The sequence below is a fragment of the Giraffa tippelskirchi genome, chromosome 1 (genome assembly GCF_054371585.1).
Source record: "Giraffa tippelskirchi isolate mGirTip1 chromosome 1, T2T-mGirTip1v1.2.pri, whole genome shotgun sequence".
Lineage (NCBI taxonomy): Eukaryota > Metazoa > Chordata > Mammalia > Artiodactyla > Giraffidae > Giraffa > Giraffa tippelskirchi.
In genome coordinates this window covers 224,629,633-224,657,462 of record NC_137275.1, presented here as the reverse complement: position 1 = coordinate 224,657,462, position 27,830 = coordinate 224,629,633, and the positions used below count along the sequence as shown (strand labels likewise).

General features: G+C 52.1%; 1 protein-coding gene across 9 annotated transcripts in view; it reads right to left on the bottom strand.

Annotated features, from left to right (window-relative positions):
- Window positions 1-27,830, bottom strand: part of GSN (gelsolin) — a 56,161-nt gene that overhangs the window by 6,459 nt on the left and 21,872 nt on the right. For 4 of the 9 annotated variants that reach the window (XM_081528964.1, XM_081528953.1, XM_081528975.1 and 1 more), the window contains 10 exons: window positions 18,862-19,066; window positions 18,099-18,253; window positions 12,171-12,332; window positions 9,971-10,120; window positions 7,846-7,935; window positions 5,180-5,312; window positions 4,611-4,699; window positions 4,205-4,420; window positions 2,069-2,202; window positions 99-189 (listed from right to left, as the gene is read on the bottom strand). In XM_081528964.1, the coding sequence (XP_081385090.1) occupies window positions 99-189; window positions 2,069-2,202; window positions 4,205-4,420; window positions 4,611-4,699; window positions 5,180-5,312; window positions 7,846-7,935; window positions 9,971-10,120; window positions 12,171-12,332; window positions 18,099-18,253; window positions 18,862-19,057 (1,416 nt within the window). In that variant the 5' untranslated portion in view covers window positions 19,058-19,066. Of the gene's footprint in view, window positions 1-98; window positions 190-2,068; window positions 2,203-4,204; window positions 4,421-4,610; window positions 4,700-5,179; window positions 5,313-7,845; window positions 7,936-9,970; window positions 10,121-12,170; window positions 12,333-18,094; window positions 18,254-18,861; window positions 19,067-20,367; window positions 20,439-20,483; window positions 20,661-27,830 lie in introns of those variants that run through there. The other 5 variants (XR_014065082.1, XM_081528920.1, XM_081528942.1 and 2 more) reach the window with 3 other exon arrangements.

Here is a 27,830-nt window from a genome sequence, read left to right as displayed (position 1 = left end):
TGTCAAAAGGATGGATGGGTGGGATGAGGGACGGTCAGATGAGTGAGCAGATGGACAGGGCCAGGGCGCGGCCCCGAGGGGCAGCGGGCTGGGCTCACCTGCACAGGAGTCCCTCCCAGCTCCTCGTCCAGCTGAGCGGTCAGGATGGCCGAGGCAGCGACCTCATCCTGGGTGGACTGGGCCCCCTGCCTGGAAGGGAAGTGAACCTCGGCACCTCGGTTTGCACAGAGCCCTGGGCCCCTCCGTCACCCTGGGGCCGAGAAACCCACAAATCTCCCGATTACAGGTAATGAAACTGACATATAGAGAGGAAAAGAGATTTCTTGGAAAAGGAACTGGAGCCAGGAACCAAACCAACACAGCAGACACCCCAGCTCTGCACCTCGTCTTCTGACAGTGGCCTCCCCATCCTCACCCTGCCCCACAGGGAGATGCACGGTGGGTGGCTTTCTGCCTCACCTCTTCCTCCGCTGTCTCAATTTCCCATAACTAACCCGTGTTATCTGCACAAGCAATCTAACATCAACGTGCTGATTAAAGCAAATGTTTTAAAAGCCTTCTCGTGAATTTTGTACCATGTGTGTATTATTAATACCTAGTCCAAAAACATGTCTTTCAAGCTGCTTTTGAAAGTCTGAGGTTGTCAAATTGAGAGGCAACCTACAGAATAAGACTAATGCTCTTCCACAGCAGCAAAACTGGGAAAGAAGAGTGAAGACTGAGCACCGTCACATGATGGTTAAATGCCACTGAGGAGACGTGATGACTAAATACCACGTGAGTTAGATCCTAGACCAGAAAAAGGACATTAGTGGGAGAACTGGTGAAATTCAAGAAACGTCTATAGGAGTAAATGGTCTTGCAACAATGTTAATTTCTCGGTTTTGAAAACTGAACTATGGTTAAGTAAGAGGTGAACATAGAGGGAACTGTGTAACACACATATGGAAACCGCACTATTTTTGCAACTTTTCAGCAAGTCATTTCAAAACGAAAAGTTTAGAAAGGAAGAAACCCATCAGTCAACCTTTAAAAAGTTGGAGATTGCACAGTAAGAGAAACGAACTGAAACATATTATACTGAGATATCACTTTATCAACTCTAAAGTTGACAAACAGCAGAAGTGTGAGAACACAGTCCAGCAGTGAGACCACGAGGAGACATGATCTCATTTGTCGCCGGTGAAAACGCAAATGGTATAAAGTTCATCTAGAGAAACTGGTGCTATCTATCAAAACGGCGAGCTCGCTCCCTGTCAGAGCCAGCAGTCCGACTTCTGGGAACTCACTCTAAAGATATTTCTCCACGCATCCAAAATGATGTTTGTTTAAGCCAACTAATCATAGCAGTGCTTGTAATAGTAGGAGTCTGGAATCAAAGCGAGTATGCATCGGCAGGGAATTTGTAAAATAAACTACAGGACAGCCACACGTGGAACAGTATGTGGCTGTGAAAAAAAGAGTAAGGAAGCTCTTTATGGACTGACACAGTCTGAGCTCCAGGAAGTATTAAGTGAGGGAAAAAAAAGCAAAGTGCAGGACAATATACATAGTATGCCATCTTTTGCATAAGGAAGGGAGGAGAACGAGGAATACAGGGTCAGATTCGCTTTTATCTGCATAAAAATTACTGGAAGGATATACAAGAAACTAATAAAAACAGGCATCCACGGAGGAGGGAGGGCTTTAGAGCAAGTGGGAGAGTCGTGAATATATCATCACTCTTTGAAGAATTAAAAATAATTTTTAGCTAGAAAACATCAGAGAATTACCAGAACTTAGAGTGGAATTGAGGAAGAGATCTTCTGTTCATTTCTCCCTAGTCCCCACGCCTCTCCTACAATGGACCTGTGATGCTTTTATGAGATGAGTTTACAATTTGTTTTGAGAAGTAAGACAAGCGGTCTCGCCCCAGGGGACAAAGGGCTTTCCCAGTGGAGCGCGGCTGTCCTGGTCAGGGTCACACACCTGCAAGCTCCCCTCGGCCCTGCCCTCTGCCCCCCGCTGTGGCCGTGCTCCCAGCTTGTGCCCCCAGCTCCGCCCCAAGCACAGGACCCCAGACCCTCACCAGTTGTAGATGATCTGTCCCTGGCGGCCGCCATGGCGGTAGTTGTACAGAATGATGTAGCTGTCACCGCCGTAGAACTGTCCGTACGTGGCGGGGTCCACGGGCACTTTGTTGGAACCTTCAATTCTCCAGATCTACCAGAGCAAAGCTGGGCTCAGACATTGGGCGGCATTCCCGGCCCCTAACTCAGACCAGCTGGAGAACCCAGAGGGTGCTGGGTAGTGGTTACACCACAGGATTGCCCTCAGACTCAGCCTGGAGTTAAATAACTTGCTGGAATCACAGAGCCACTGAGATTCAAACCCAGGTGTTCTGTTCCAGATCCTGACACTGCACCCCTGCTCCCCCCGTGCCTCCTCCTCACTGAGATCAGCACAGGCACTGGTAGCCGCATACAAGTATTTAGAAAATGCTTTCGTGCATGTTACACAGTGCAGCACAGGCTCAGGGTACAAATCGATATGCGACCTGGAGCCAAACAGGCTCTACCCCCCCTCACAGGTTGTGCACCCTTGGACAACTTGCTTAATGTCTGTGAGCCTCAGTTTCCTGGTCTGAAAAATGGGAATAATAAGGGATGTTATAAGGATCAAATGAGCTAATTCAGGAGTCTAGCATAGTGCTTGGCACAGGATGATGGCTCTGCAGGTGGCGGCTACTCTTAATAATAATTATGATGATGATGATTACTAATGTTGCCATTAGCTGTATCATCAAGTTGCCTGGATTTCAGACATCACCTGCAGAGGCAGGGTCGTCACTGAGTGACCTCAGAATGACTCCTGCTGGCAGATCTCTTTGCAGAGCTCGGGTGACACGGTTTTCCAAGTGGTCGCGAAGGCCTGCAGCGCCACCTGGTGGCGCCGCGAGTCCTGGCAAAGAGAATCTTTGAAACTTGAAACTTCTTGAAGGTGATGGAGTGGGATTGAGCCTAATTTTACCAGGGGCTTCCCTGGGGGCTCAGACAGTAAAAACACCTCCCTGCGAGGCAGCAGACCTGCGTTCGACCTCTGGGTCGGGAAGATCCCCTGGAGAAGGGAATGGCAACCCACTGCAGTGTTCTTGCCCATGGACAGAGGAGCCAGGTGGGCTACAGTCCAGGGACTAACATGTAACTTAAGCTTCATTTCACAGATGAGGAAAGTGAGGTTCAAAAAGGTTAAGCAAGTGCCCAAGACCACACAGCTGAGCTGCCAGGGCTCTTTCCACATTGCCCTATCCTGGATCATTTTCATTGCATCCTCCTCTCCCACTGAACTAATGAATGGATGATGAAGAATAACCCCAATGACAAAACCAGTAACAAACAAAAATGAACATTTTTGCCATTTCTATTATGTAGGATGGAATCAATGTTTGAAGTTAATTCTACCTCGTAAACATCTCTGAATTCCACTCCCCACCTCTCCATCTTCACTGTGACCTTCTTGGTCTCAAGGCCATTTCCTGGTCCCTAAACTATTATAACGACCTCCTCATGAGGTCTCCACTCTCATTCTCCCATCTCTAACTCATTTTCACAGCGAGTTCTGGAAGCACAGAACTGAGCCTGTCACATTTCTGCCTTTAAAAAAAGAAAAAAAAATAAAACCCTCACTAGCACCTAATGGTTGATACAGAATCAAGTCCACACCTTTGGACAAGGAATTCAAGGCCCTTCCCTGAGAATATCATCAGCACCAGGCTCCCAGATCAGCCCCCTGCCCGAATACCCACTCTTACTCTGGCAGCAAACTCCTACTCATACTTTGAGGCCCCACCCAAGGGTCCCCATCTCTATGAAGACTGCCCCAACCACCCACCTTCACTGCCCTTCCCGTCTTCCCAGAGTCCCTGTGTACCTCCCATCTTCCACTGACCACACAGGTCTGGGTAACCAGCTGTGGCCACTTCCCCTCCCAGACTATGCACTCTTCATGGGCACAGCGGGGTCTCAGACACTTGGCAGGGAGCCTGGGAGACAGCAGGTGCTTAGGGCATATTGGTTATAAAAATCAAGCGAGACAAAAGAATTCCATCCATCAAAACTATGGTCAAAACCTCTTAGAGAAACATCCTCAGAGAAGAGGTGGGCCAGAGGTGCCAGGGAGGGAGCCAGGAAGGCGCCTCGACACTCCCACCCCAGCCCCCAGGTACCTGCTTCTGCCCTCTGCCGTCATCATCCATGCCGTGCTGGGCGGCCATGGCAGTGGAGGTGTGCAGGGTGGCAGCATCGAAGGGCACGCGCTCCACGTTGGCAATGTGGCTGGAGAGATAGCTCAGGCCCGGGCCGTCCGTCTGGTCTGGGTCCCGCCAGTTCTTGAAGAACTGTTTGAACAGCGGGGTCTCGCCGCCCTCGGGAAGGACAGAGACCTGGCAGGGATGGAGGAAGAGAAGGTCATGGCTGGGCCAGAGTCCCCTGGAGGATGGAGGCCACCCAGCAGGGGTCCTCCAGGGAGCCTCAGACACCCAGCCCAAGCTGAGCGCAGGACACCCCCTCCAACCCAGCCTTCTCCACCCAGCTGGGCCCATTCTCACTGTCCCACCTGGCTCCCTGGCTCACCTGGGTCTGCCTCGGGTAGTCCATCTTGGAGATGAAGTCGGAGGCTGTTTTGAGGGCGGCCTTCCTCTCCTCGGTGTTGGCCTGCCTGCCTGTCAGAAGGCGAGTAAGGGGCCTGGGGTCAGTGCTGTACCACAGTGCTCAGCGGTCCAGGGAAAGCAGAAGGCAAACCTCCCTCCCTTTTCTTCCTAGACTGTGGACAGCCAGGGCCAGAGACCCCAAGACAGAGCTGATCACGCCATGAGCTCCCGGGCCTCCAGCAAGGGGTCCTGGCTAATGACCGCAAGTACACCGACCCACTTACTGAGCTCAGAACTATACAAAACATGCTGCATTTAATCCACACAGCAACCTTCTGTGATGAAGATCATTATCTTGTCCTCATTTGCATATAAGGAAGTCAGGGTCTTAGAGACGTTAAGTGACTTGACCAAGGCCACTCAGCCAGTAGGGAAGCCGCGACTCAGACCCCCAGCTTCCCTCGTCTGCCTCAGGCTCATGAGCCGAGTTCCTGCGAGGCTGCGGGGCTCCCGTGTAAGGTCCTGTTGGAGCCCTTCCCTTCGGCCCAGTACCTTTCCAGACAAAGATCTTCCCGTCTTTGCCATGGTCCAGGATGAAGCAGTCCTCTGACCTCAAGGCCCCCTGGGCGAAGGGGTTCTCATCAGCCACGAGGGAGACCGACATGGTGCCCGCGCCATTGGAGACCTGGGGGGATGAGAGGGGGCACCCGGGCCCGTGAGTGACCTTCCCCACCTCAGTCTGCCCACAGGAGCCCCAAGCCCGCACGTGCGGAGGCTCACAACCCACCCCCACCTCAAATGACACCGCAGAGAAACACAGCCCCGAGGCTGATTTGGGATTTGTTTGTCCTTTTCCACCTCGTCACAACCACATGTGTGACCCACACGTGGGTGTAGCATGGAAATGGCAGCCCGAAAGGAAGGGGAATCAAACGCGGGGATGCAGGTGGCACCGGAAAACAACTGCCCAGCTGATGAGAGCTAGTCAACCTCATCGGCTTAGAAGAGGAAACAGAAAGTGAAGAGGTCTACACGCCGTGTGGTATTCTGGGCTGGACCCGGGAGGGAACAGTGGGGAAATCTGAATCAAGTCTGTAGCTTAGTTAATAGCATTGAACCGATGTTTCTTAGTTTTGACAAATATACCTGATTATGTTAAGATGTTCAGGGCAAGCTGGGTGAAGGGTATATGGGAACCTTCTGTACCATCTTTGCAATTTTTCTGTAAATCTAAAAATTATTCGAAAGTAAAAAGTTCATTGAACTTTTTTGAGTGTACCCTACTTGTCAAAATTCAAAAGATTTGACAGTGCCCGGGGCTGACAAGGCTCTGGGTAAACAGGTACTTTCAAACTCCTGGTGAGGGTGATCAGGAGCCTTCCAGAATGCAGTTTAGTCGCACGTATCAGGAAGTTAAATAATAAAGTGTTCTGCATTTATTGAAACTTACTTTATGCCAGGCACTGTTTTAAAAAATTTATGTAATTTAACAACTTCCACAGTTATACAACTCCTTTAATCCTTACAACAACCCCATAGGTAACCTTATTATTATCCCTGTTTTATTCACAAGGAAACCAAGGCACAGAGAGGTTAAGTCACCGGCACAGCTAGAAAGCAGCAGACCCGGGGTTCGAAGCCAGACAGTCTAACTCCAGAACCAGTATTTTCGTGTTTCTGCTTTTTTTCTGGTCGTGCCGCGCAGCTGAATGCAGACCTCGGTTCCCTGTCTAGGGACTGAACCAGGGCCACAGCAGCAAAAGCCCAGAGTCCGAACCACTCGGCAACCAGGGAACTCCCAAGAAGCAGTGCCTTCTTTTATTTGTCATTGATTTTATTTATGATAATTGGCATATATCAAAAAACTTTGACCTTGAGGAGTCAAATATACTTAACTATTTTGTTAACAGTTTCTTTTTTTCTTAATATATGTATTTTACTGAAGTTTAGTTGACTAGTTACACATACAATGTTTCAGATACCCAACAAGGTGATTCAGCTATACATACACACACATACAATTTTTGAGATTATTCTCCACTCTAGGTCACTACAAGTTATTGACTATAGTTCCTTGTGCAAGAGCCAGTATTTTCAATCACTGACTCATCATTCAGCCTGTGACCCAAGCGATCCACATCTGGAAACCTCCCCTGATGCCATACTTAGCACGCATGCACAAAGAGAACTGCTGGCGATCAGAAAAGGTGGAAACATTCTCATGCCCGTCAATTAGGGATCTGCAGAGATTTCCACATCCATAAAATAAAATACTATACAGCCGTTATAAAGGGTCAGGTGGATCTCTATCACAGAAAGATATTCCTGACCACGTCAAGTGGAAAAGAGAAGGCCACAGAAAAGTATGAATAGCTTGCATCTGTTAATATCAAATAGAGATGGAAAAACACGTAATGAGACCCAGAAAGCTGTATCTGGAGTTTCCTTTACCAAAAGGGTAACCATGTAACCATGGCAACCCACGAAGGGGGGAGGAGAGGAGGCTGACTTTTTAAATTAAATATTGTTACTTTTGTAATTAAAACCCATTTTTATATAGTACTGGTTATCTTAAACTGTAAAATTAGACTGACTTATTTTTTTATGTTCTTGAGTATTGCTCAACCCTAGTATTTACAACGAATATGTATTATTACTTCAATATCAGAATAAATATCAGTAATGTGGTCTTCCTGTGGTGGTGATAGGAATCTGCACCTCATTCTGCTGTTATTTTACCACAAATAAGCTTAGGGCACAACATGGGCAACACAGGCTCAGAGGTCAGATATCCTTGGCTCAAGATCAGCCTTAATTCAGTTTTTACAAATCATGGGAAGAAATTATAAATAAAGTCACTACCCATAACACACACACACACACGCTTCTGTAGTACTTTCCTGGATTTCCCTGGAACCCTTTTCTCCTTAGATCCCCCAGAAACCCTGCAACGCTGACTCTACGGCCCTCTCCCTCCCCACTTTATGGGCCCCGTCGGTGAAGGTGACACGATGTGTCTGCAGTCGCCCACACGCTTGTTCCTGGGGCAGAAACGCAGAGGCAGCAGATGGGTGTCCGCTGGAGCCGTGAAGAAGCCGGTCCCCCCATGGCACCCCGACATGTGCTTGGCTCAAAGCCCCCGGCCAGTACAGCTGGGGAAGCCCAGGTCTCCTGCACCCTCATCCTGCCACAACCCAGGGACCTCAGCCCAGGCTCACCTTGTACAGCTTGGCCAGCTTGCGGTTGGCCGCGTCCTCCTTGGCTGTGTCCTCGGTCCCTGCGGGCAGAGCTGGCTTGGGGCCCAGCACCTGCAGGAGATGGAGAGATGGAAGAAACCATGGCTGGGAGCTCCCGGCAGCCTGCCGCCCCCCAGGGAGGAGACTGAGCTCCAGAGACAGCTTTCTCCCCAGGCAGGCAGGGACCATGTGGGCATCCACCATCCACGGCAACCTTCCACTTAGGGCAGGACCCCTCTGGAGATGTCCTGGATCCCTGACTGTGCCTCCGGGGTGCAGAGCCCAGCCAGGGCTGCCTGTGGAGTCTGTCCCTCCCCGACCCCTGTCTCCAGGAGCTCCACGAGGACCCCTTGCTCCACTGCCCCCAGGGCAGTCCATCAGATGTTCACCATTTCCACCAGGCCTTCTAAGAAGGATAAGCACAGCTACAACACCCCCTACCACACACCTTCAACAGACCTCATTTCCCCTTCGCAGCCATGCTAAGAGGCACAGGGGCTTCCCTTATGGCTCAGCTGGTGAAGAATCTGCCTGCAACGCAGGAGACATGGGTTCGATCCCTGGGTCGGGAAGATCCCCTGGAGAAGGGAATGGCAACCCACTCCAGTATTCTGGCCTGGAGAATTGCATGGACTGTAAAGTCCATGGGGTCGCAAAGAGTTGGATACAACTGAGCAACTTTCACTTTCAAGAGGCACAAATTACCACTCTCATTTCACAGGAGAGGGAACCAGGTCCCCAGAGAAGTACCTGTCTACACCACTCAGTTCAGTTCACTTCAGTCGCTCAGTCGTGTCTAACTCTTTGCGACCCCATGAACCGCAGCTTGCCCGGCCTCCCTGTCCATCGCCAGCTCCCTGAACCCACCCAAACTCATGTCCACTGAGTCGGTGATGCCATCCAGCCATCTCATCCTCTGTTGTCCCTTCTCCTCCTGCCTGAATCTTTCCCAGCATCAGGGTCTTTTCAAATGAGTCAACTCTTCGCATGAGGTGGCCAAAATATTGGAGTTTCAGCTTCAACCTCAGTCTTTCCAATTAAGACCCAGGACCGACTGCCTTTAGGATGGACGGGTTGGATCTCCTTGCAGTCCAAGGGACTCTCAAGAGTCTTCTCCAACACCACGGTTCAAAAGCATCAATTCTTCGGTGCCCAACTTCCTCTATAGTCCAACTCTCACATCCATACATGACCACTAGAAAAACCGTAGCCTTGACTAGACGGACTTTTGTTGGCAAAGTAATGTCTCTGCTTTTTAATATGCTGCCTAGGTTGGTGGCTGCCTTCTATAGGGTCGCACAGAGTCGGACATGACTGAAGCGACTTAGCAGCAGCTAGGTTGGTCATAACTTTCCTTCCAAGGAGTAAGCGTCTTTTAATTTCATGGCTGCAGTGATTTTGGAGCCCAGAAAAATAAAGTCTACACCACTATAAGGTGGCTAAGTATAAATTTGAACCCCTGTGACATTAGAATCTATTTTCATGCCTCCATTCTGTGCTATCTCCAGCCTCAGTGGCCCCAGCTACTGCCCCTCTCAAGCCATGCTTGGTGTCTAGGCTCTTTCCCCATAACAATCACCTTCTGCTCTTCCTAAAAACCAGCGCTCAACAGCCCCAGACAAGCAGGAGAGACAAATGGCACGAAGCAGAGCCTATGGTCTCCTCCTTTTCCTAGTGATCTTTACCTCTACTGATATATCCCCAAAGCACACTGGCTGGCGATGCCCGTCATGCAATTGAGGAAATGGGTTATAAACTAATTGGAATGGTCAGAAGAGGAAAGAGGGGATTGGGTCTCCGTTGTCTCTTTCTGAACTGGCTCTAGCACCAGGCTTGTCCTCAGAAGATGCCAAGACCCTCCTGCTCAGCTCTGTTAGAGGATCTAGCCCTCTCGGCAGGACGGTGTGGCTCACGGCCCGGATACACTGGATCCTGGGACTCCATCCCCGCCTCTCAGGGGAGTCTGAGAAAGGTCAGGGAGAGACTCTTCTGGCTCGGCAGAAAAACCAAGTCACCTCAACATTGCCTACTGGGTAGAGAGAAGGAAAGAGCCCCCTGCGCCCTCGCTCAGCCCCACCCTGCGCTCCCAGGACGCAGCTGCAGGTACCTGGAGCATGGCCTCAGGCTCGGCGCCCTCCTCAGAAACGTGCACGCGGGCCCGGCCACTCCGCTCGTTGTCCCGGATGCCCTTGGACACCTGCGTGGCCTTCAGCCTCTCAAAGCGGTTGCTGCTGGAGCCACACCACTGGTAGATGTCCTGTAAAAGAAAGCCCCGATGTAAGGCGGTGCCCTCCGCTCCACCTTCACAGACGCCCTGCCAGGCGACATGACAAGCTCACCTGTCCTCTGCTTGCCCAGATGAGGGAGGGCACATATGTACTCACATCCAAGCACAACAGGGTCATTTGTGAGTCATTTGTGAGCACCAGGGCATGTGAGGGTGTGCTGCGGATATGCATCTTTCATAGGTACACCTACGTGTACTCACAGCCAAGCACAACGGTGTCATCTGTGAGTCATTTATGAGCACCAGGGCAAGTGAGGGTGTGCTGCGGATATGCATCTTTCATAGGTACACCTACATACAGAATGTGCATACAAATGTTTGCCTGATGGTGGGAGTGAAATTGGTACAACCACTTTGAAAAACCATTTGACTGTGCCTTTTTAAAGCTCCATATGCAAATATCCTACAACCCAGCCATCCCTCTCTTGGGAACATACCCAACAGCAATGCATGCAAATGTCCACCAAAAGATGTGTGCAAGAATGCAGTGTGTGATTCCGACTGGTTGCTCTCAAGATAGCTCACATCATCCCTGAGAATTATTGAACTGATGGTATTTCCCTTTCTTTCTTTCTTTCTTTCTCTACCATGGATTTTCATTCATGTGTAATAACCATGAATCAATATTAGTGTTAATAAAATTATGTACCTAACCGTTTTAAAAAAGGCTTGTGCAAGAAGGCTCAGAGTTGCAACCCTTGGAAGAGCCCCAAACTATCCCAAGTGTCCGTCAACAGTAGAACAGATAAACTGTGGCACATGTTATATAACAAGGAGAAGGAACAAGCTACAACTAAAGGCAACAACAACATGGATGGACCTTAGAAAGAGAATGTTGGGCAAAAAAAGTCGGACATCCAAAGGAAAGATTCCAGGTACATGAAGTTCAGGAACAGGTGGAACTGGTCTACACTGTTGGTGGGGAAAGTTTGGGGTGATAGTTACCCATGCGGAGGAAGGAACTAGAAGAGGCACACAGGGCCTCCCAGGGGCTGGTGATGTTCTTGATCCAGTGTTAACTACTGGGCATGTCCATTCCGTCAGATTTACAGAGCTGCACGCTCAGAATCACAGTCTTCCGTGTGCCTGTCACACTTCCGTAACAAGCTGATACTCAGTGTGTTTCTGCTTGCTGTCAAGTCGCTAGGTCATGTCCGACTCTTCTGCGACCCCCCCATGCACTGCAGCCCGCCAGGCTCCTCTGTCCGCGGGATTTCCCAGGCAAGCATACTGCAGTGGGCTGCCATTTCCCTCTCCAATAGACATTATACCACATGTATATATGAGGCTCGGGACAGAAGGTCTGGCCAGGTCCTCCTGCAGGGCTGAGTATATGTGGATGTGGGAAGAATGTGTACAAAGCATCACACATCTGTAAGGTGGGCCTGGGTAAGTGCATCCCACACTTACCCATACAAGTGAGCCACATACAAGTGAGCACGTGCAACAACACAATGACATGCACACATGCGGGTCCTTGAACAACACGCCCAAGTCTTCACGTGTAGACACTCATCATGATGACATGTCTACACCCACTAGGCAAGAGCTTATAGTTTTTTCTAATTGAGGTACAGTTGACTTACAATACTATATAAACCTCGGGGGTACAACACAGTGATTTACAATTTTTAAAGACTATATGCCATTTGTAGTTATTATAACATATTGGCTATATTTCAAGCGTCTATAGCTTTTGAACATGCCCCCCATATAAATGCAAGTGAGTGAGTATGAATAAAAGATACACGAGACACGCATATCAACATGTCAGGGGGACTGTACATCCACTGAAGCCGTTCACAGGTCTGTGTGCATGTGTATGACGAGTCTACACACCGTGCACACCTCTACCTGAGTCTCTGCAGGTGTGTCTGCTCATACAGAGAGCACATGGGGGCTGCTGTCCCTGTGACTCGCCCTACTGTGTCTTCATATTGTTCACATGGATGAGCCCACCTCCCCAGGTCAAGCCTGGGGCCCTCCAGTGGCCCCTGAGAAAGGGCAGGGCAGGACTCACGTTGCCCAGGTCCAGGATGAAACAGTCACCATTGTTGAAGCTCTCCCAGGACACGGGCACCTCGGTGGCACGGACCACACGCCGCCCTTTGACCTGGAAGAGTCTCTGCACCACCACTTCGTTGGGGACCACGTGCTTGAATCCTGATGCCACGCCTCCTTTCTGTTGGGTCAAGGAGACAGCGTTAGTCCAGGGGGGAGGGTCCGGGGAACCGATAGGAATGATCTGAAGGGCACTCTGGCCCATGAACCAGTGGACTTCCAGCAGATACCCCACCTCTACACCTTGCTGCCGCCCTTTTGAATCTCGTACTCCACTAATAAAGACCCCGGGGCCCACTTTCCTGGATCAAAATGCTATAAACATTCCCTTCTCAAAACCTGCATTCCCCAAGGAATGTTCTAAGGAATGCTAATCCCCCAAGATATTCTGCAAGGAAAGGATTCCTTGATCAGGGAAGCATAAGGCATGTCCTTCACTTGCCCCCTGACTGTTACACAATGCACATCCGCACATCATAAAGGCACTGGACAGTCCAATGGTAAATACACTCGCTTGTCATGTTTTAGAGAGCACTTCCCTGCCTTGAGTCAAGATACTGCTTTTCTCTTCCACATCCTGCCTGCAGCTCAAGTGTTCTACAAAACCCGCTTTAAGAAGCGCTCATTCAAATCTTTCCCATCCTTCAAGGCTCTCTAGGAAGGGTCAAGACTGTCCCCTACCCCACCCCCATGATGCTGCAGCAGTGCAGCTGTGCCTTCAGAGGCAGCTGTGGGTAAGGCACAGAGCACCGACCTCAGGTTCAAAGTCCCTGCCCTGCCACTAGAGCGCTGGGTGACTTTGGATAAGTTTCCTGCCCTCTCTGAGCCTCAGGCCTCCTCCTTCTGCAACGGCAATCTAAGCCCCTGCTGCGCCACCCTCCACAGTCATCATCAAGTCCCAGGGAAGCTCAGGAGGGCTTCCCAGCAGCGGTCAAAACTGCTCTTGGGGGCTTCCCTGGTGGCTCAGTGGTGGAGAATCCGCCTGCCAATGCAGGAGACATGGGTTTGATCCCTGGTCTGGGAAGACCCCACATGCCAAGGAGCAACGAAGCCCATGGGCCACAACTGCTGAGCCTGTGCTCTGGTGCCCGGGAGCCGTAGCGGCTGAGCCCGTATGCTGCAAGCACTGAAGCCCCTGTGCTCTAGAGCCCTGCTCTGCAACAGGAGAGGCCCTGGAATGAGATGCCCACGCGCCACAAGTAGAGTATTTCTTGCTAGCCACAACTAGAGAAAAACCCGCCCAGCAACCAAGACCCAGCATGGCCAAAAAAAAATACCCTTGGGATGGGAGAAAGTCAGGTGGGCTGGGTGTCCTTATGAGCAGTCCCCAGCCCTGGATGCTCGCTGGCCCCAAGCCCCAGGGAGCTCAAGTCAGAGCTGAGAAGGTGCTCACAAGCTTCCCATCTTACCCATGGGTACACTGAAGGGGTTGCATGGAGTCAGACATGACTGAGCGACGGAACTGAACTGCACTGATATTGAAGACCAGCGAAGTGAAGTGCCTTACTCAAGGGCACTCAGTGAGCATGTGGCAAAGCTCTGGAGTGTAGCCGTGTCTCCCGTTTCCAAAGCGCCACACATCATAGGCCACTGAGGCCGGAACTGCAGCCCCCACCAGGTCCCTTGCTGACGCCTCACTTTGCAGAGCAAAGCCAAGTCTGACTTGCTGTGCTGAGTCCGTGAGGGCAAAACGAGTGTGACTGGGTTCCTGTCACATCTACACACAGCAGGCAACACAGAACTGGCTGTGACATGATAATGCCATTGTGCTGGGCATTCTGCAGGAGTCATCTGTGAGGGAGGCGTCATTATCACCATCTTACAGATGGGCAGAACAGATGCCAGAAGTAAAGAGGCTTGCCTGAGATCTCAAAGCTAATAAACGGTGGAGCTAGGTTTCAAACCTGGGTGTAAACGAATCGGTAAGGCCCACATTCCCCCAACAGCAGGTTTTCTTAGAGCCCAGCTCACTAGGGTCATCCAGATGGGAGGCAGGAACAAACCACTGTTCTGAGCAAGGTCATCAAGCAGAAATGTGTTTTCCCTGTTGTGAGTGGGAGCGCCCTCTGGTGTCCTTTCTTGGTACCAGCATGAAGCCTTTCAACAGCGTCCCCTTGGTAGTGTTTCAGAAGGACCGCCTTGGTCTTCTCAGAGCCTTTTTTTCCACCTGGCTTCAGAGGCCTTCCATCTGGGAAGCATGTAAGGAAGGGCAGCTGGGGAAGATGATTCAATGCCCCATGCTCATCTGGAAGTGACCGCAGAGGCTGCCTCTTACTAAGTCCATGCCAGGCTCCTCTGTCACGGACATGCAATGTGGTCCCCACAAACTCCTGAGGTCGCAAATCTCATTACCCCACTTTTCAGGCAAGAAAACTGAGGTGCAAAGAGGTTCAGCCCCATGCCCAGGATCCCAGATAATTGGTGGAAGTTTTACCCCCAAGTTTGCCCTTCCCGGGACCAGCCTTGCCCAGGTCCACCAGTCTAGGACCTCCTGAGTGTCTATGGGCAGTGCTCAGCCTGGGACTCCATCTATGTGGAAAGAGACGGTGGATCTGAAAAGCTTTTCCAAAAGGTGCTGAACGGACACACCGGCCATTATGGGAAAATGAGGGAAGAGAAAGACCCTTAACATATTTTAATATATCTCTAAAATATTTTACTTGTTCAAGCATGTCTTCTATTTTTTTGTCAAAAACAATAGAAACTTTTCTTTTAAAATAGGAAAAGGGTTGTTCAATGTCATAAATCTTGGCTCCAATAAGTTCTCTGTATATGAATTTATAAAAGATACAGATTTCTAATGTGTGGACAGGCATTTCCTGATTAATTAACTCCTCTAATCTTACTGATCTAGGAAATCAGAATTGGAAAGATCAGTTAATACAAAAATAAAAGTAAGCTGTCAGGAGACATTAGTGAATCTACAAGCATAAGGGGCAAGGTTTTTTTTGTAAAGTTTTACTATTTTTTATTATTTTTACTTTAATATTTAAGACTGATTGCTGCTTTATATTGTCTAAGCATTAGTGGACAGAGATTGGCATCAAATTATTTGAACAAAATTTAATAGAATATTTTTTAAAAGCTATTTTCCAAATTAAAGTGAAGATACATGTTGTTGTTTTAGTTGCTCATTTTGTGTCTGACTCTTGTGACCCCAGGGACTGTAGCCTTCCGGCTCCTCTGTCCGTGGAATTCTCCAGGCAAGAACACTGGAGTGGGTTGCCATGCCTTCCTTCAGGGGATCTTACTGACCCAGGGATCGAACCTGGGTCTCTTACGTCTTCTGCATTGGCAGGTGCGTTCTTTACCACTAGTGCCACCTGGGAAGCCAGGATAAATTCTATGTCTATATATAAATATACACATCTACATGTTCATATATAGAGAGAAAAATTACGTACTATTTGGTGTATATCTCCAAGAGTAGACTCTTGGGCACCTTTTACTTACTAAAAGCCTTATTTCTATGTTTGACATTTTACAATAAGCTTGTATTATACTTGTAGTCTGAAGAAAGGTAAAAGCTATAAAGATCTACCTTTTAAAAATATGTTAAGCTCTTTATTAAACAAACAAACAAAAACTATTGATTGGCGCTGATCCCCTCTACCCTCTAATTTCAGGGTTCCTTATCTAAAAACAGGAGGGAGGACAGGAAGGATCCAAGGGATTCTGTGGGTTTCCCACCGCGTTCCTTGGGGCCAGGGGCTTCCAGGACTCAGCCCAGCCCAGACTCTGCTGGAACAAAGGGTTTCAAATAGCCCAGCTCCTTGGGGTCTTTGAGGTTCCATCTGAAAGTCAGGAGGAGGAGGAGGGATCAAAAACAGTGCGTTTTAGGATCTGAGGGTCAGAAAACAAGATAAGACAGGCGCTAGCAAAGCCCTTTCCAGTGGCTCTCATCCCTTCCCTGCCCCTTCTCACACCCCGAGCACAGAACTGGCTCAGAGGAGCAGGCTTTCACAGAAACAAGTCTTGCATAACAAGCTCTGCTCCTCGGAGATCTATAATTGATGAGGGTGCCAGGCCAAGAACCTTGGGCTGGGCCTGCCAAGGGCGGGGGCGACCAGAGGACTTGCGGGAGGTGGAAAACAGGACTGGCCGTGGACCTCACATTCCCACCAAAAGCCAGGGCCTTTGAGGACTGAAGTCAAATGCAGGAGGGGTTAGGAACCCCTCCCCTAGAGCAATCTTCAGAGTAATGGTCCAAGAACATCTTGGGAAAATCACCAGAGCGGGGAGGAGACTTGCCAAACATGAGAATTCCTAGGCTCCATCTGAACTAAGAAAAGAGCCCAGAGCGTCTTCAAATGTTTCTCTGAACCAGGCCCTTCGTACCTGGGTTTAAATCCCAGCTCAATCGCTTACCAGCTCTGTAAGCCGCTTAATCTGTCCACAAGTTAAGTCACTGCTGTCCATACAGCAGCAACAGGAAGCAGGCACTGCTGCTCAGGGGCCTGATAAATACTTGCTGGAATGAAGGACGAACAGGGAATGTGTGAGAGCACCACGCGGAGGCACGCGGCAGGGAGGAGGGTGGCCTTAGGGCCAGTCTCTCTAACTCTCGATTAAGTGTTCCTTCCACTTGCCGCTCTAGGAGCTGCAAAAAGTCCCAGTCTTTCTCCCCGTCCAGGGCCTGGGTTCCAAACTCCTCTCCTTCTGCTGGTACCAGGGCCCCAGAGGAGACTCCAGAAAGAACGCAGAGCTGGACAGGTCTGTAGAAGGCGCTCTAGGGAGGGGTGAACTGGCCGGCAGGGGGTGCTGGGAGGCTCCAGGAATCCAACCCGGGTTCACCCAGCCCGGGGCTGAGGCCCAGTTCCCAGGACACACCCCGCCCTCTGCTATCTCTAGAGCTTTTCCATCATCTAATCCCTAGTGTGTCAGCTGGGCAGACAGCATCACCACCCTGCTAACACAGAGGCCCTGGAGGCCCAGAGATGGACAATGACTTCTCAAAGGTCACACAGCATATCAGCAGCATAGATGAGGCTTAATACCTACCCTGAACCCTGCTCATGAGAGGCAGATTGGTGTACTGGGAAAAAGCTGGGAGTCAGGGAACGTGGGCTCCGGTCCTGGCTCGGAGACTGACTTGCTGTGTGGCCTGGACCACTCCTTAACCTCTCTGTGCCTCAGTTTCTCCTCCCTCCCTTAAAATAAGAGGTCTGCACTCTGATGTTAAGGCCATCACAGCTTGTGATCCCTTCCCTATCCTGACCAAAGAGAACCCCAGCTATGCAATACCAGCTTTCGAGGAGCCTTTCCAAGACGCCAAGCCCCGTGCAAGGCATCTTCCAGCTATGCCTTCACCAAATCCTCTCCCCGCCGGCGAGAAGGGGAGGTACAAGCGGCTCTCATGCAACCAAAGAGGACACGGAGGCTCAGGGAGGCCAAGCGGCTGCCAGAAGTCACAGAGCATATTGGGAACAGCCTCTTGGGGCTCCCAGCATGGCTCTGCTCATCCCCATGTGACAAGGGGCTGGAGCTCAGAGTCTTCAGAGTTCAAAAAACAGAAAGAGAATGGGGTCAAGGGTCCCCTTTCAAATATCCAAAATAGGCCCCTCTGTTGGCAGGGCCTCAGAGTAGAGGACAGAGGCTCAGGCCCTGGGCACGCTAGGCTTCCCCCTATGGCCCACCTTTTACTGCTGGGGCGAGGAAAACCACCTAGTGGAATGACAGAAATTTTTTTCTCTCAATTTAATAAGAAACCAGAGGCTCAGAGAAGGAGTGTGATTTGTCCAAGGTCACACAGCTAGCAAGGGCCCGAAACTCAAAGCCAGGGCTAGCCAACTCCAAGGGCTGAGCTCCGGCCTGTCTGCCTACATAGCTGCACAAGCCTGAGTGAGCCCGGCCACCGGTGCCTCTGCCCCCACTGCCCGGCACCCACCTTGTACTTGAGGCCGGACTTGAAGTAGCCAAGGAAGGTGGCCGACTCGAAGCCCTGGACCTCACGGTGCTGCACAGCCCGGCCGTTCAGGTGGTCGTCCAGCTGCACGGTGAAGATGGCGGCCGCCCCGCTCTCGTCCTGGCTGCATTCATTGCCTGCGGGACGTCAGAGCAGCATGAGCCAGCTGCAGTGCCAGAGCCTGGATGGAGAAGCTGGGAAACGCCCTGCCTCTTGTGAGCCTCAGTGAATCCATCTGTATAATGGGGGAGGTGGGAGTTGACTCCAAGGTCTCTAAGAGTCCTCCCAGCACTCACTCACCCGAGGTCAGGCCAGGGAGCACCAGGAAGTCAAGGCACAGGGAGGGGCCAGGACTCTCAGGGTCACACAGAAGAGCCGCGGCAGGACTTCAGGCTCCCGACTCGGAAGGGCAAACTAGAATCTGGCTGGAAAGGGTGGGTCCTGGGTTTAAGAAACCCCCCGTCCTGAGTCCATAGATAGTGGCCTGTTTAACCCTCACAACAGTCCTATGAGGGAGTCTGGTGCAACCATCACATCCAATTTACAGAGACACTGAATGTCTTGCCAAAGGGCAGAGCTGGGGTCTGAACTTGGGAGGCTGGCTCTACAGTGTTGGAAACACGTATCCAAGGGCCTGGCACATGCTTGATGCTCAGTAGCCGCTAAATTCCCTTGGGTGCTTGCTGGGGACCAAGTCTCAAAGGTCTGTGCTCTCCAGCAGAGGGGCTGGGGCGGGGCGTCTCACCCAGCCAGTAGTGGAGGTCGTACTGCAGGTTCCCGTTCCTCAGCTGCACCGTCTTCAGGATGACATAGGCGTCGCCTGTGAAGAAGTCTCCGTAAAGGTTGGGAGGCACGGGAACCAGGTCGAACTTCTCCACACGCCAGATCTGCAGGCCGGGCTCCTTCCCCGCCTTGAGGAACTCGGGGTGCTCCACCACCATGCTGCCCGGCTGCAAGAGACAGGGCAGAGCCTGAGCGGGGCAGGGACCGCGGCGGGGCAGACCCTGGGGCATGAGGGAGGGCGGTTTCCAGCACCAAGAGCGCCTCACTTGAGCCTGACTCTCCCCCCGCGTCCTAGAGAGTGAGCACACAGGGCAGGGTTTAGGCTCCAGCCCGTCCTGGCCGGCATCTCTCGCTCCTTCTCGTCTCCCCGGTGATGGGGGGACAGAAGGCTCTCCCTCCCTTCTCCCTTCCTGTCTCAGTGCCAGCTGGATGCAACAGCTGCAGCACAGAGAGGTGAAGCCAGGGACCCCCAGCCAGGAAATGACCGAGCAGGAACTGGCCCAGACTCCAGCAGCTTGGGGACCACGGGGAGACCCCTCAGATGGCAATGGCAAATCTGGGGGTGGCCAGGGGCTCAGCTTAAACCCTTCCAGCATCCTCAGTGGCCCTTAGAAATAGAAGGGTCCTCATAGAGTTCATTAGCCAACTCCACCCTGCAGATCGGGAAACTGAGGCCCCAAGAGGGGAGGGGTCTGGCCCAGGGCCACACGGCCTGTTTGCTTTGCTCTTTTTCCCCACGCCCCATCCACGTCCCCATCACACCTCCAAGAAGGGCCTAGACGGCTGAGCCCAAGCGGCCTCCTGCGCTGTCTGCCTCCTCCCTCCTGCCCCTAAAACCCCACCCCACCCCCAAATTCCATTTCTTGGAAAAGGCGAAAGGACGCAGCCGGGGTCTGCGGGAGCCTGTTGGAAACGAGGTGGTGGAGAATGCAGGACAGGCGGTCAGACCATGCACGGGGGCTGCAAACGGAGCAGAGCGGGATGGTTAGCCTGGAGTCAGAGGAGGGAGATCAGCAGGCGCAGGTCACCTCGGGCCGGATCTGGTGGAAGAAGTCAAAAAACCAGATGGGAGAACTCAGGCAGCGGAGTGGAGAACATAAAAGGACAGCTGGAGGGAGGAGAAACCAGACAAGGCAGAGGAGGTATCAGAGAGGGGAGAAGTAAGTGATGAAGGGAAGAAGGCGAAGGTGAGATGGTACAGGAAAGAGGGGGGAATCCAGGAAAAAGGGGAATCCTGTGAGAAATCAGATGAGAAAGAAGACTGAGATGAAAAGAGAAATCACAGAGGGAAGGCGAGAAATGAGGCAGAGGGAAGGAGAAATCGGGCGGCAGAGATCGGTGAGAAATCAGAAGGCAGCGCTGAGGGAAGAAATCCGGCCAAGGTGAGGTTAGCCTGTCGGGAGGGAACAGCCAGGCTGAGGCTCCCACCCCCTCCACCGGAGCCCCGGAAGCAGCAAGAGATACTTACAAAGCAACAAAACAGTTTTTCCATTCTAGACCTGAATTACTCCCCTTTTCCTAGCGCTGTATCTGCAAGAACTTACAATAAAGAGTTACTCCGGGGGCCCCCCCCCGGGCACTCACCCGCGCCTCGGACACCCGCCCCTGCGGCGCCCGTGCCTGGGTCGCCCCCCGCGCCGGGGTGGCCGCGCGGACCGGCTGCGACAGCGCGCCCAGCGCCAGGACCAGCGCGCCCAGCAGCGCGCAGCGATGCGCAGCCATGGCAGCGACGGCGGCAGAAGACCCGGGAGGCAGGACTCCGGGGCGCCCGGCTCGCCCTGACCTTAAGTAGCCGCCCGGCCCACTCCGCCCAAGCCGGAGACCGCCCCGTTTGGGAGGGCGGAGGGCAGGGCTGGGCCCCCGCGGGCCGGGGAGGGGCGGGAATCTGGCCCAGAGTTTTTAAGAGACATCGGGGTTCCCACCGGGACCGACCCAAAGGGCGCGGCCGCCCCTTCACTCCAGCTCCGGGGCGGAGACCAAGCACAAGGCCTGGCATACAGCAGGTGCTAATTCAGTGCACACTAAATGGACACACGCATGAACGGCAGGGATCCCCCCAGCTTGGCTTTCTGTGTGATCCATGCAGGACCTCTCCCCTCTCCACCCCTAACATCTCCAGCAAAAAATAACAGGAGCTAACTACGAGGTATTGAAGGTTTTCAGCATCATATGAACATCCTTTATGGACTGGGTACTATTCATAGCCCCATTCTAAAGAGATGGAAACGGAGTTCAGAATGGCCAAGCAATGTGCACACAACTAGGAAATGAAAGTCAAGACGGGACCCCAGGTGGTCTGGGTGGATGGCCCACTTAGGCAGCATGTGGCTGTCACCAGCTAAGGGCATGGTTCAAGGGGCTGACCTTCACTGGACCCTTGAGCAAGCCAGACAGAGGGGCGAGCAGATCTCTCCACTTCTGGGATTGCAGGCTCTATTTTACTCAAAACCACCCTTCCTTCCTTCCTCATTAAAAAGTTACCTTTTATTTAAAAAAAAATTATTTTGGGCTGCCCTGGGTCTTTGTGGTTGCACCTCATCGCACCGGGGCTTTCTTGGGTTGCAGCAAGCAGGGGCTACGCTCGCGTTGCGGGGCATGGGCTTCTCTCCGTGGTGCCTTCTCTTCCTGCGGAATACAGGCTCCAGGGCATGTGGGCTTCAGTAGTTGTGGCCCACAGGCTTAGCTGCCCCAAGGCATATGATGTCTTCCCTGACCATGTCCCCTGCCTTGGCAGGTGGATTCTTAACCACTGGACCACCAGGGAAGTCTAAAAGTTATTTGTTAAGTTTGTTTTTATTCAAAACTTAAAGTCCCCTTATTTATACAAAGTTTCACTTCTCAACCCCACTTACTTGTACCTCCAGGTAACCAACCCACTTCTATCTTCCTCCTTTAGCTGATGGTTTTGTGGTCTGCCTTCATGTCTTAGGTAACCAGCCTTTGTTGTTTGGGGTTCGGGGTTGGGGTGGGGGGTTGTTTTGTTTTTGTTCTTGTGTTTCAGTTTTAGGTCCTATCTATGGTTCCCTCTGGCGAAGACAAGGATTCGAGCCTCCTCCCCTTTTCCCAGGCTCCCTTCCCATCCCTTATTCTCCTACTGGAGACTTACAGTCACTGGGTTGTAAGTGCTATTCAGACTCATCCAGGCCGGCTTCCCACCTCCAACAACCCCTCTTTCTACCCTCGCACTCCTCTGCTGGACTCGGTGTCTCTGTTTCCTAGTTCCCTCTGCATTCCAGATCTCCTCCTTTCTCAGTAACAGGGAAATGCAATGACCGGGAAGAGAACAAAGGAGCTGGAGACCTGGGTTTGATACCCACCTCCACTGTAAGTTACTTTCTTCCTCTCTGCCTCAGTCTCCTCATCTAGTAAATGGGTATAAAGTGGTTGCTGAGAATCCAGTCAGTTTGTGTGTGTGAAAACAGCCTGGTCTGCCAATGAGTAAATGGGAGTTCCTGTCTTCCTTCCCCATGAGCTCCAGTCATCCGTCCCAGCTCCTCCTGGAGCCCAGCTTCTGTCTAATCAGGCTGAAGTTTGCCCTCCATCACACACAACTCGTTCCCATTTAAGGGGGACTGTGGGTCAGATAAAGGGCTAAAGGAACACACACAGAAGAGATAAATCAGACTGCAAGGATTATAAGAAGGCTTCACGGACAAAGGGACTTGTGACCTGGGCCTTAAAGGACAGGGAGGAGGGAGATTGAGAAGAAAGGCATCCTAGGGGAGGGAACAGCATGGGCAAAGGGCAAGCAAATGCAGGCCACTGCAGTGACTGATAGGGATCCTGTCTGAAACACCAGGACAGGAAGAGATGAGGCTAGAGAGGGCGGCAGAGGTCACAAGGGCCTGTGTGCCACACGCAAGAGTCTGAATGTTTTTTTAAGACATATATGGGTATAGGTTAAGAGTTTCTCAGAAAGCCTGTTTTTTGTTTTATCTATTTACTGATTTATTTTTGGCTGTTCTGGGTCTTCACTGCTGCAAGTGGGCCTTCTCGAGTTGCAGCAAACGGGGCTACTCTTCATTGCAGCGCACAGGCTTCTTCTTGCAGTGCCTTCTCTTGTTGCAGAGCATGGACTCTACAGTTCGGGCTCAAGAGTTGCGGGCATGGGTTCAGCTGCCCTGCAGCATGTGGAATCTTCCCAGACCGGGGATCCAACCTGTCTCCCCTGCACTGGCAGGTGAATTCTAAACCACTGGCCCACCAGGGAAATCCCTGAAGAGTCTGAATTTTATCTTAGTGTCCGTGGGAACGCACAAGAGGACCCTGACTTCTCAAGGCTGTATGTCTAGTCCTGGGCCTGCAGAGCCTGCACTGGATGTCTCTGGCCTAAATTTAGAGAGCTCTTCCCTCTCCCTAGGCATTTGGAGGGTGATAAAACCCCACTGTTCTCATACGCGCCTGATGGAAGCATAACCCAGTTTCCCCTCTCTGGAGAGCAACTGACATCCACGCAAATTCAAAACACGCAATGTGACAACAGTGCCATTTCCTTCAGTATGACTTACAGAGGAACACAAAAACATACGTGCAAGGATGTTCACTGAAGCCCTGTTGGAAGAAAACCGGAAAGGACCCAAGGGTCCTGGTTAAATAAATCATAGAGCTGCCATACAATGGGCCACTCTGCAGCTGTGAAAAAGAACGAGCCAGCGCAGACCATGCCCAGCACACAGCAGGCAGTCAACAAACATGGAGCAACCTCAAAGGGCAAAAAGCACCTTGTGTAGCAACTCTACCGTGGCTCCTCTCCTCTGTTTTACTAGGGTGTCTGTTTTTGCATACATTTTCTCCTTAAGAAAATCAAAGACAGTAAACACCAAACTGTCAAGTCAGTTTGTTTGAAAGAGATGAAGAAGTTGGGGTTAGGCACCCACATCACTGCAGTTGGCATGAGCGAACACTTTAGGGTGATGAAAACATTCCAACACTGGATTACAGTGATGATTACCCAACCGAAAAAGGTACTAAAAATCTTAACACTGTCTGCTTACAATGGGTGAACTGTTAATGGTATCTATATTACAGCTCAGTATACTTGTGTGAAAAAATTTTTCAATGTGCTATAGGGTTTGAAACTATTTACAAGAGTTTCTCCGATGTAGTTTTTTTTTTTTAATTAAAGACTGATCTAGGAATAATACCTTAAAAAATAGATACAGTGATATCTGCTCATTAGACAATTTGGAAAATTCAAACCATCAGGAAGAGGAAATTGCCTTGTCACCCCCAGTCACCCCACCCCCCACCCCAAGTGAACCTGAGCCAGCATCCAGCCCAGCTGAGCAGTCCCTTCTGCTCAGCTGGTAATTAACAGAGGGCTGGTGTGGCTTGGCCTTGGTCCCACGGGTCATGGCCCACCAGCCCAGGGTCACTGACCCCAGGTTAATGATCACAAAGGCCCCTGCAGCTGTGCCTGTCACACAGCTCTGAAGCCTGGGTCCCTGGCGCTGGAGACCTGGGGAACAGGCCCCGGCCCCTGCCCTCAGGGCAGCCACAGCCTAGAGACTCTCACTGCAGGGCAGTGATGTGCGGAGACTGTGAGGGGACCACAGGCTCCCGGGCTCCCTGCCTGGAAGGGGATGTACCAGTTCAGAAGAGCAAGGAGAGCTCAAGTGCAAAAGAAAACCTCTGAGTAGGAAGGAAGAGCTCCCCACCCAGGGCCAGGCTTGCCTCTCCTGCTGATTTCCTGGGTGACTTTGGCCAAATCACCGTCTTTATCTGCTCTTCAGGGTCTCCATACGGAAAAGAACGGCTAGGCCTTGAAGCTCTGACTCTGAGCCTCGTTCTCAGCCCCAGCATTCCCCAGATCCTGGCTCTGCAGCCACATCTGGAACCTACAGGTCTCTGACCCTCAAAGTTCCCACCTGTAAAATGAGGACACTTGTCCAGGGTGCCCCTACAGGTCCTTCTGGAGCAGAGCCCCTGACCTACACAGGGGGGGCATAGCATCACTATGGGCTCCACACAGGATGCAGTTTTCAGCATCAAACCACATCCCTCCCCTGCAGTTTGATACAGGACTGCCACCACCCACCACCGGCTTTGGCCCCGCTCCCTTGGAGACTTTAGGCTAGCCTCCGTGTCTCCGTGGGCCTCCCAAGGCAGCTACCAGCGCCGGGAGGAGGCCGCCTCAGCCTCCGCCCCCGGCCACAGAGTACAAAAGGCCTTGGCCACTCCTGGAAGACACCACCCTGTTCTTTTCTCTTTGCACCAAACACTGTTGTTCTTGATTCCCAGGCAGCCAGCCACTCACGAGCAGCCCTCTTTTTCCGAGCTTGTCTGCTTTCTGGCTCACGGCTGGGTTCTGGGTCCTCCTGGGAACACCCGCCCTGCTGGCCGGGGTTTTGTTAAACAGGACAACGGTCCATAAACAGAGAAGCCGGTTATGAAACCTGGTAAAACTGGACAGGGCCTCAGCATGGGGAGCCCTGGGGACTTTTAGAATCTGGGAGACCCAGCGCCTGTGATCAGGGCCTCAGTTTCCTTATCTGTAAAATGGGGAGCTCACAGGGCAGGGAGGAGGCGGAAGGCCTGATGCACAACACGGTCAGAGCTCCGAGTTAGTGCCCTGTGTGCGAGCAGCCGGCTTCTTTGCACGGAGGCCTCTCGGCGTGCACACACCATGTGTGAGCAGTACAGCGGTGCCCGAGAGGCGTTACAGATGCCACAGTGAGATTCTTGAGCTCAGCTCCAGGCTGTGTGACCCGGAGCAAGTTGCTTTCCCTCTCTGAGCGTTGGGTCATTCACTTGTAGAAAGGGACAGTACTGCCCGGTTGGGAGCTCTGGAGCAAGTAGCACAGAGAAAGGCTTATTTGTGGCAATGTTCAATACTTCATCCTCTCTTTGCAGACTATGACCCCAACAGCAAGAGTGTAACTTCTCAGAGTCACTTAGCGAGCACTAGGCAGGGCTGAGGTCTCCATTCCCAGGCCAGAGCCGAGGCCTGAGCCCATGACATGACAAGGCCCCCGGGAAGGGCCAGCTGGACCTCTGCCCTGGCTCCGTCCATCCTGGGCATGGACAGCTGTTGGGGAAACGGCCAGTGAGGCTTGGCTGAAGCCACCTCCAAGAGGCCAACTCTCCCAGGCCCGAAGCCACTGGCTTTTTCCCAGCTTCCGGAGGCTGCCCCACCTTGTGCTGAGAGCCAGGACAGGACATTCAGAAAGGGCTGGCCCTCCACTCCCTGACCCCGTGCCCTGGGAGCGGCCAGATCTGGCCATGAGTGTGAGCCAGAGCCCTTCCTGCCAGGGTCCCCTTTGAAGTCGGTCTCCCCTTCTCGGGGGAGGCAGAGGCCCTGGGAGGCTGCAAACAACGGTCTCCTAGCTGCCCCTGGACCCCACAGCCACCGACAGGGAAGTCCAGGCACAAACACACATCAGCGGCAGGACAAGAAGGCCCGACTCCAGGCACCGTGAGGCAGGACCAGTACAGGATGGGGGACACAGCCTCCACCTGCCAACCTCCTGGGGCACCAGGGCCTACGGGGCCCCAACCAGAGCCAGAAGCAGCAACAGCCGCAGGAGATGGCGCCCTGCTGCAGAGGGGAAGGGCTTCCCGGCAGGAAGAAAAACAGTCTTCGTGACTGTGGAAAGAGCTCCCGCCAGGAAAATCTGGGTATAAATCCCTGATCTACCACTTCCAGCTGTGTGGCTTCTGCTCTCTGAGCCTCCATTTCCTCATCTGTAAAATGGGATTAGACTAGCTTCTTGCCGGGGTTGCTGCAAGAATTTTATAAAGTAAAAGACGTTTGGGGGCTTAGCACAGTGAGCATGTATAAAGAAAGCTGTGGTGGTTGTTTGCTGGGGGCTTAGAAAGCCTCTGTTAGTATCTCTCTGACCCTCAAGTTCCTTATGTAGAAAATCAGGGTTAAAATGTCTTTATAAAAGGTGAGTGGAAGGGTTTCCCTGGTGGTCCAGTGGGTAAGACGCTGTGCTCCCAATGCAGGGGGCCCAGGTTCAGTCTCTGGTCGGGGAACTAGATCCCACATGCCGCAACTAAGACCTGGCATAGCCAAATAAAGAAACAAAATAAATTTTACTGAGGGTTGAATGAGATCATAAATGTGGAAGATCCTGGGATCATGCCTGACATAAGACAGAGGTTCAAAAATGCCAGGATCCTCCCCTTCTTCCAGAGCGATACGGAGTGGCCAGTGGTGACCCAGCCAAGGAGATCCAAGTGATGAGCAGAGTAGCCCATCTCTAAAGGCCCTTCGAGCCCTGGGACTTGAATAAGACTCTGAAAGGAACAGCAAGAGGCAAAAGATGTCTGTGCCTCTGGTCAAGCAAGGTTCCCCACCCCACCCCCGCCCCGCTTCCCCAGGTCTGTCCCGGGATCAAGGCCAATAATCACCACCTAGGCCAATAATCACCACGATGGGAACCACAGCGTCAGGACCTCAGAGGACAGTGACAGGTCCCTCCTGCCGCAAGCTCCAAATGGAGCCTTTCTCTGTCCCCAAGCCCCTCACAGCCAGCAACGCCGGAGCCCACCCTCCGGGCGCCAGTTGGCACCCTGCAGGCAGAACTTCTGAGAATCATAAAGGGGACAGAGGAGACAGTACAGAACCCAGAACAGCGAGGGGAGCCTCAGCCAGCTCAGGGTACCAAGAACGAGTGGCAGGGTGAGGGGTGTGCAAACTTCCATCCAGGGAAAAAAAGATCATGTCCAGGTTGAGTATGGACGGAGCCCGAATCCCTACCTCAGGGGGCACTTGGGCAAATGGCCCTTCTGAGCGTTTCCATTTCCTCCTCTATAAACTGGGGTGATGAGTCCTACCCTGGGGGTCGTCTGGGAGAACTGAAGGTGCTCGGTACACAGCAGGCGCTCAATAACCACAACACCCCAAACAAGCCCCAGCACGTGCCTAGGCCCTGCAAACACGCCCGCTGGCCTCCTGTACCCAGCCTTGACTCTCATCGCTGCATC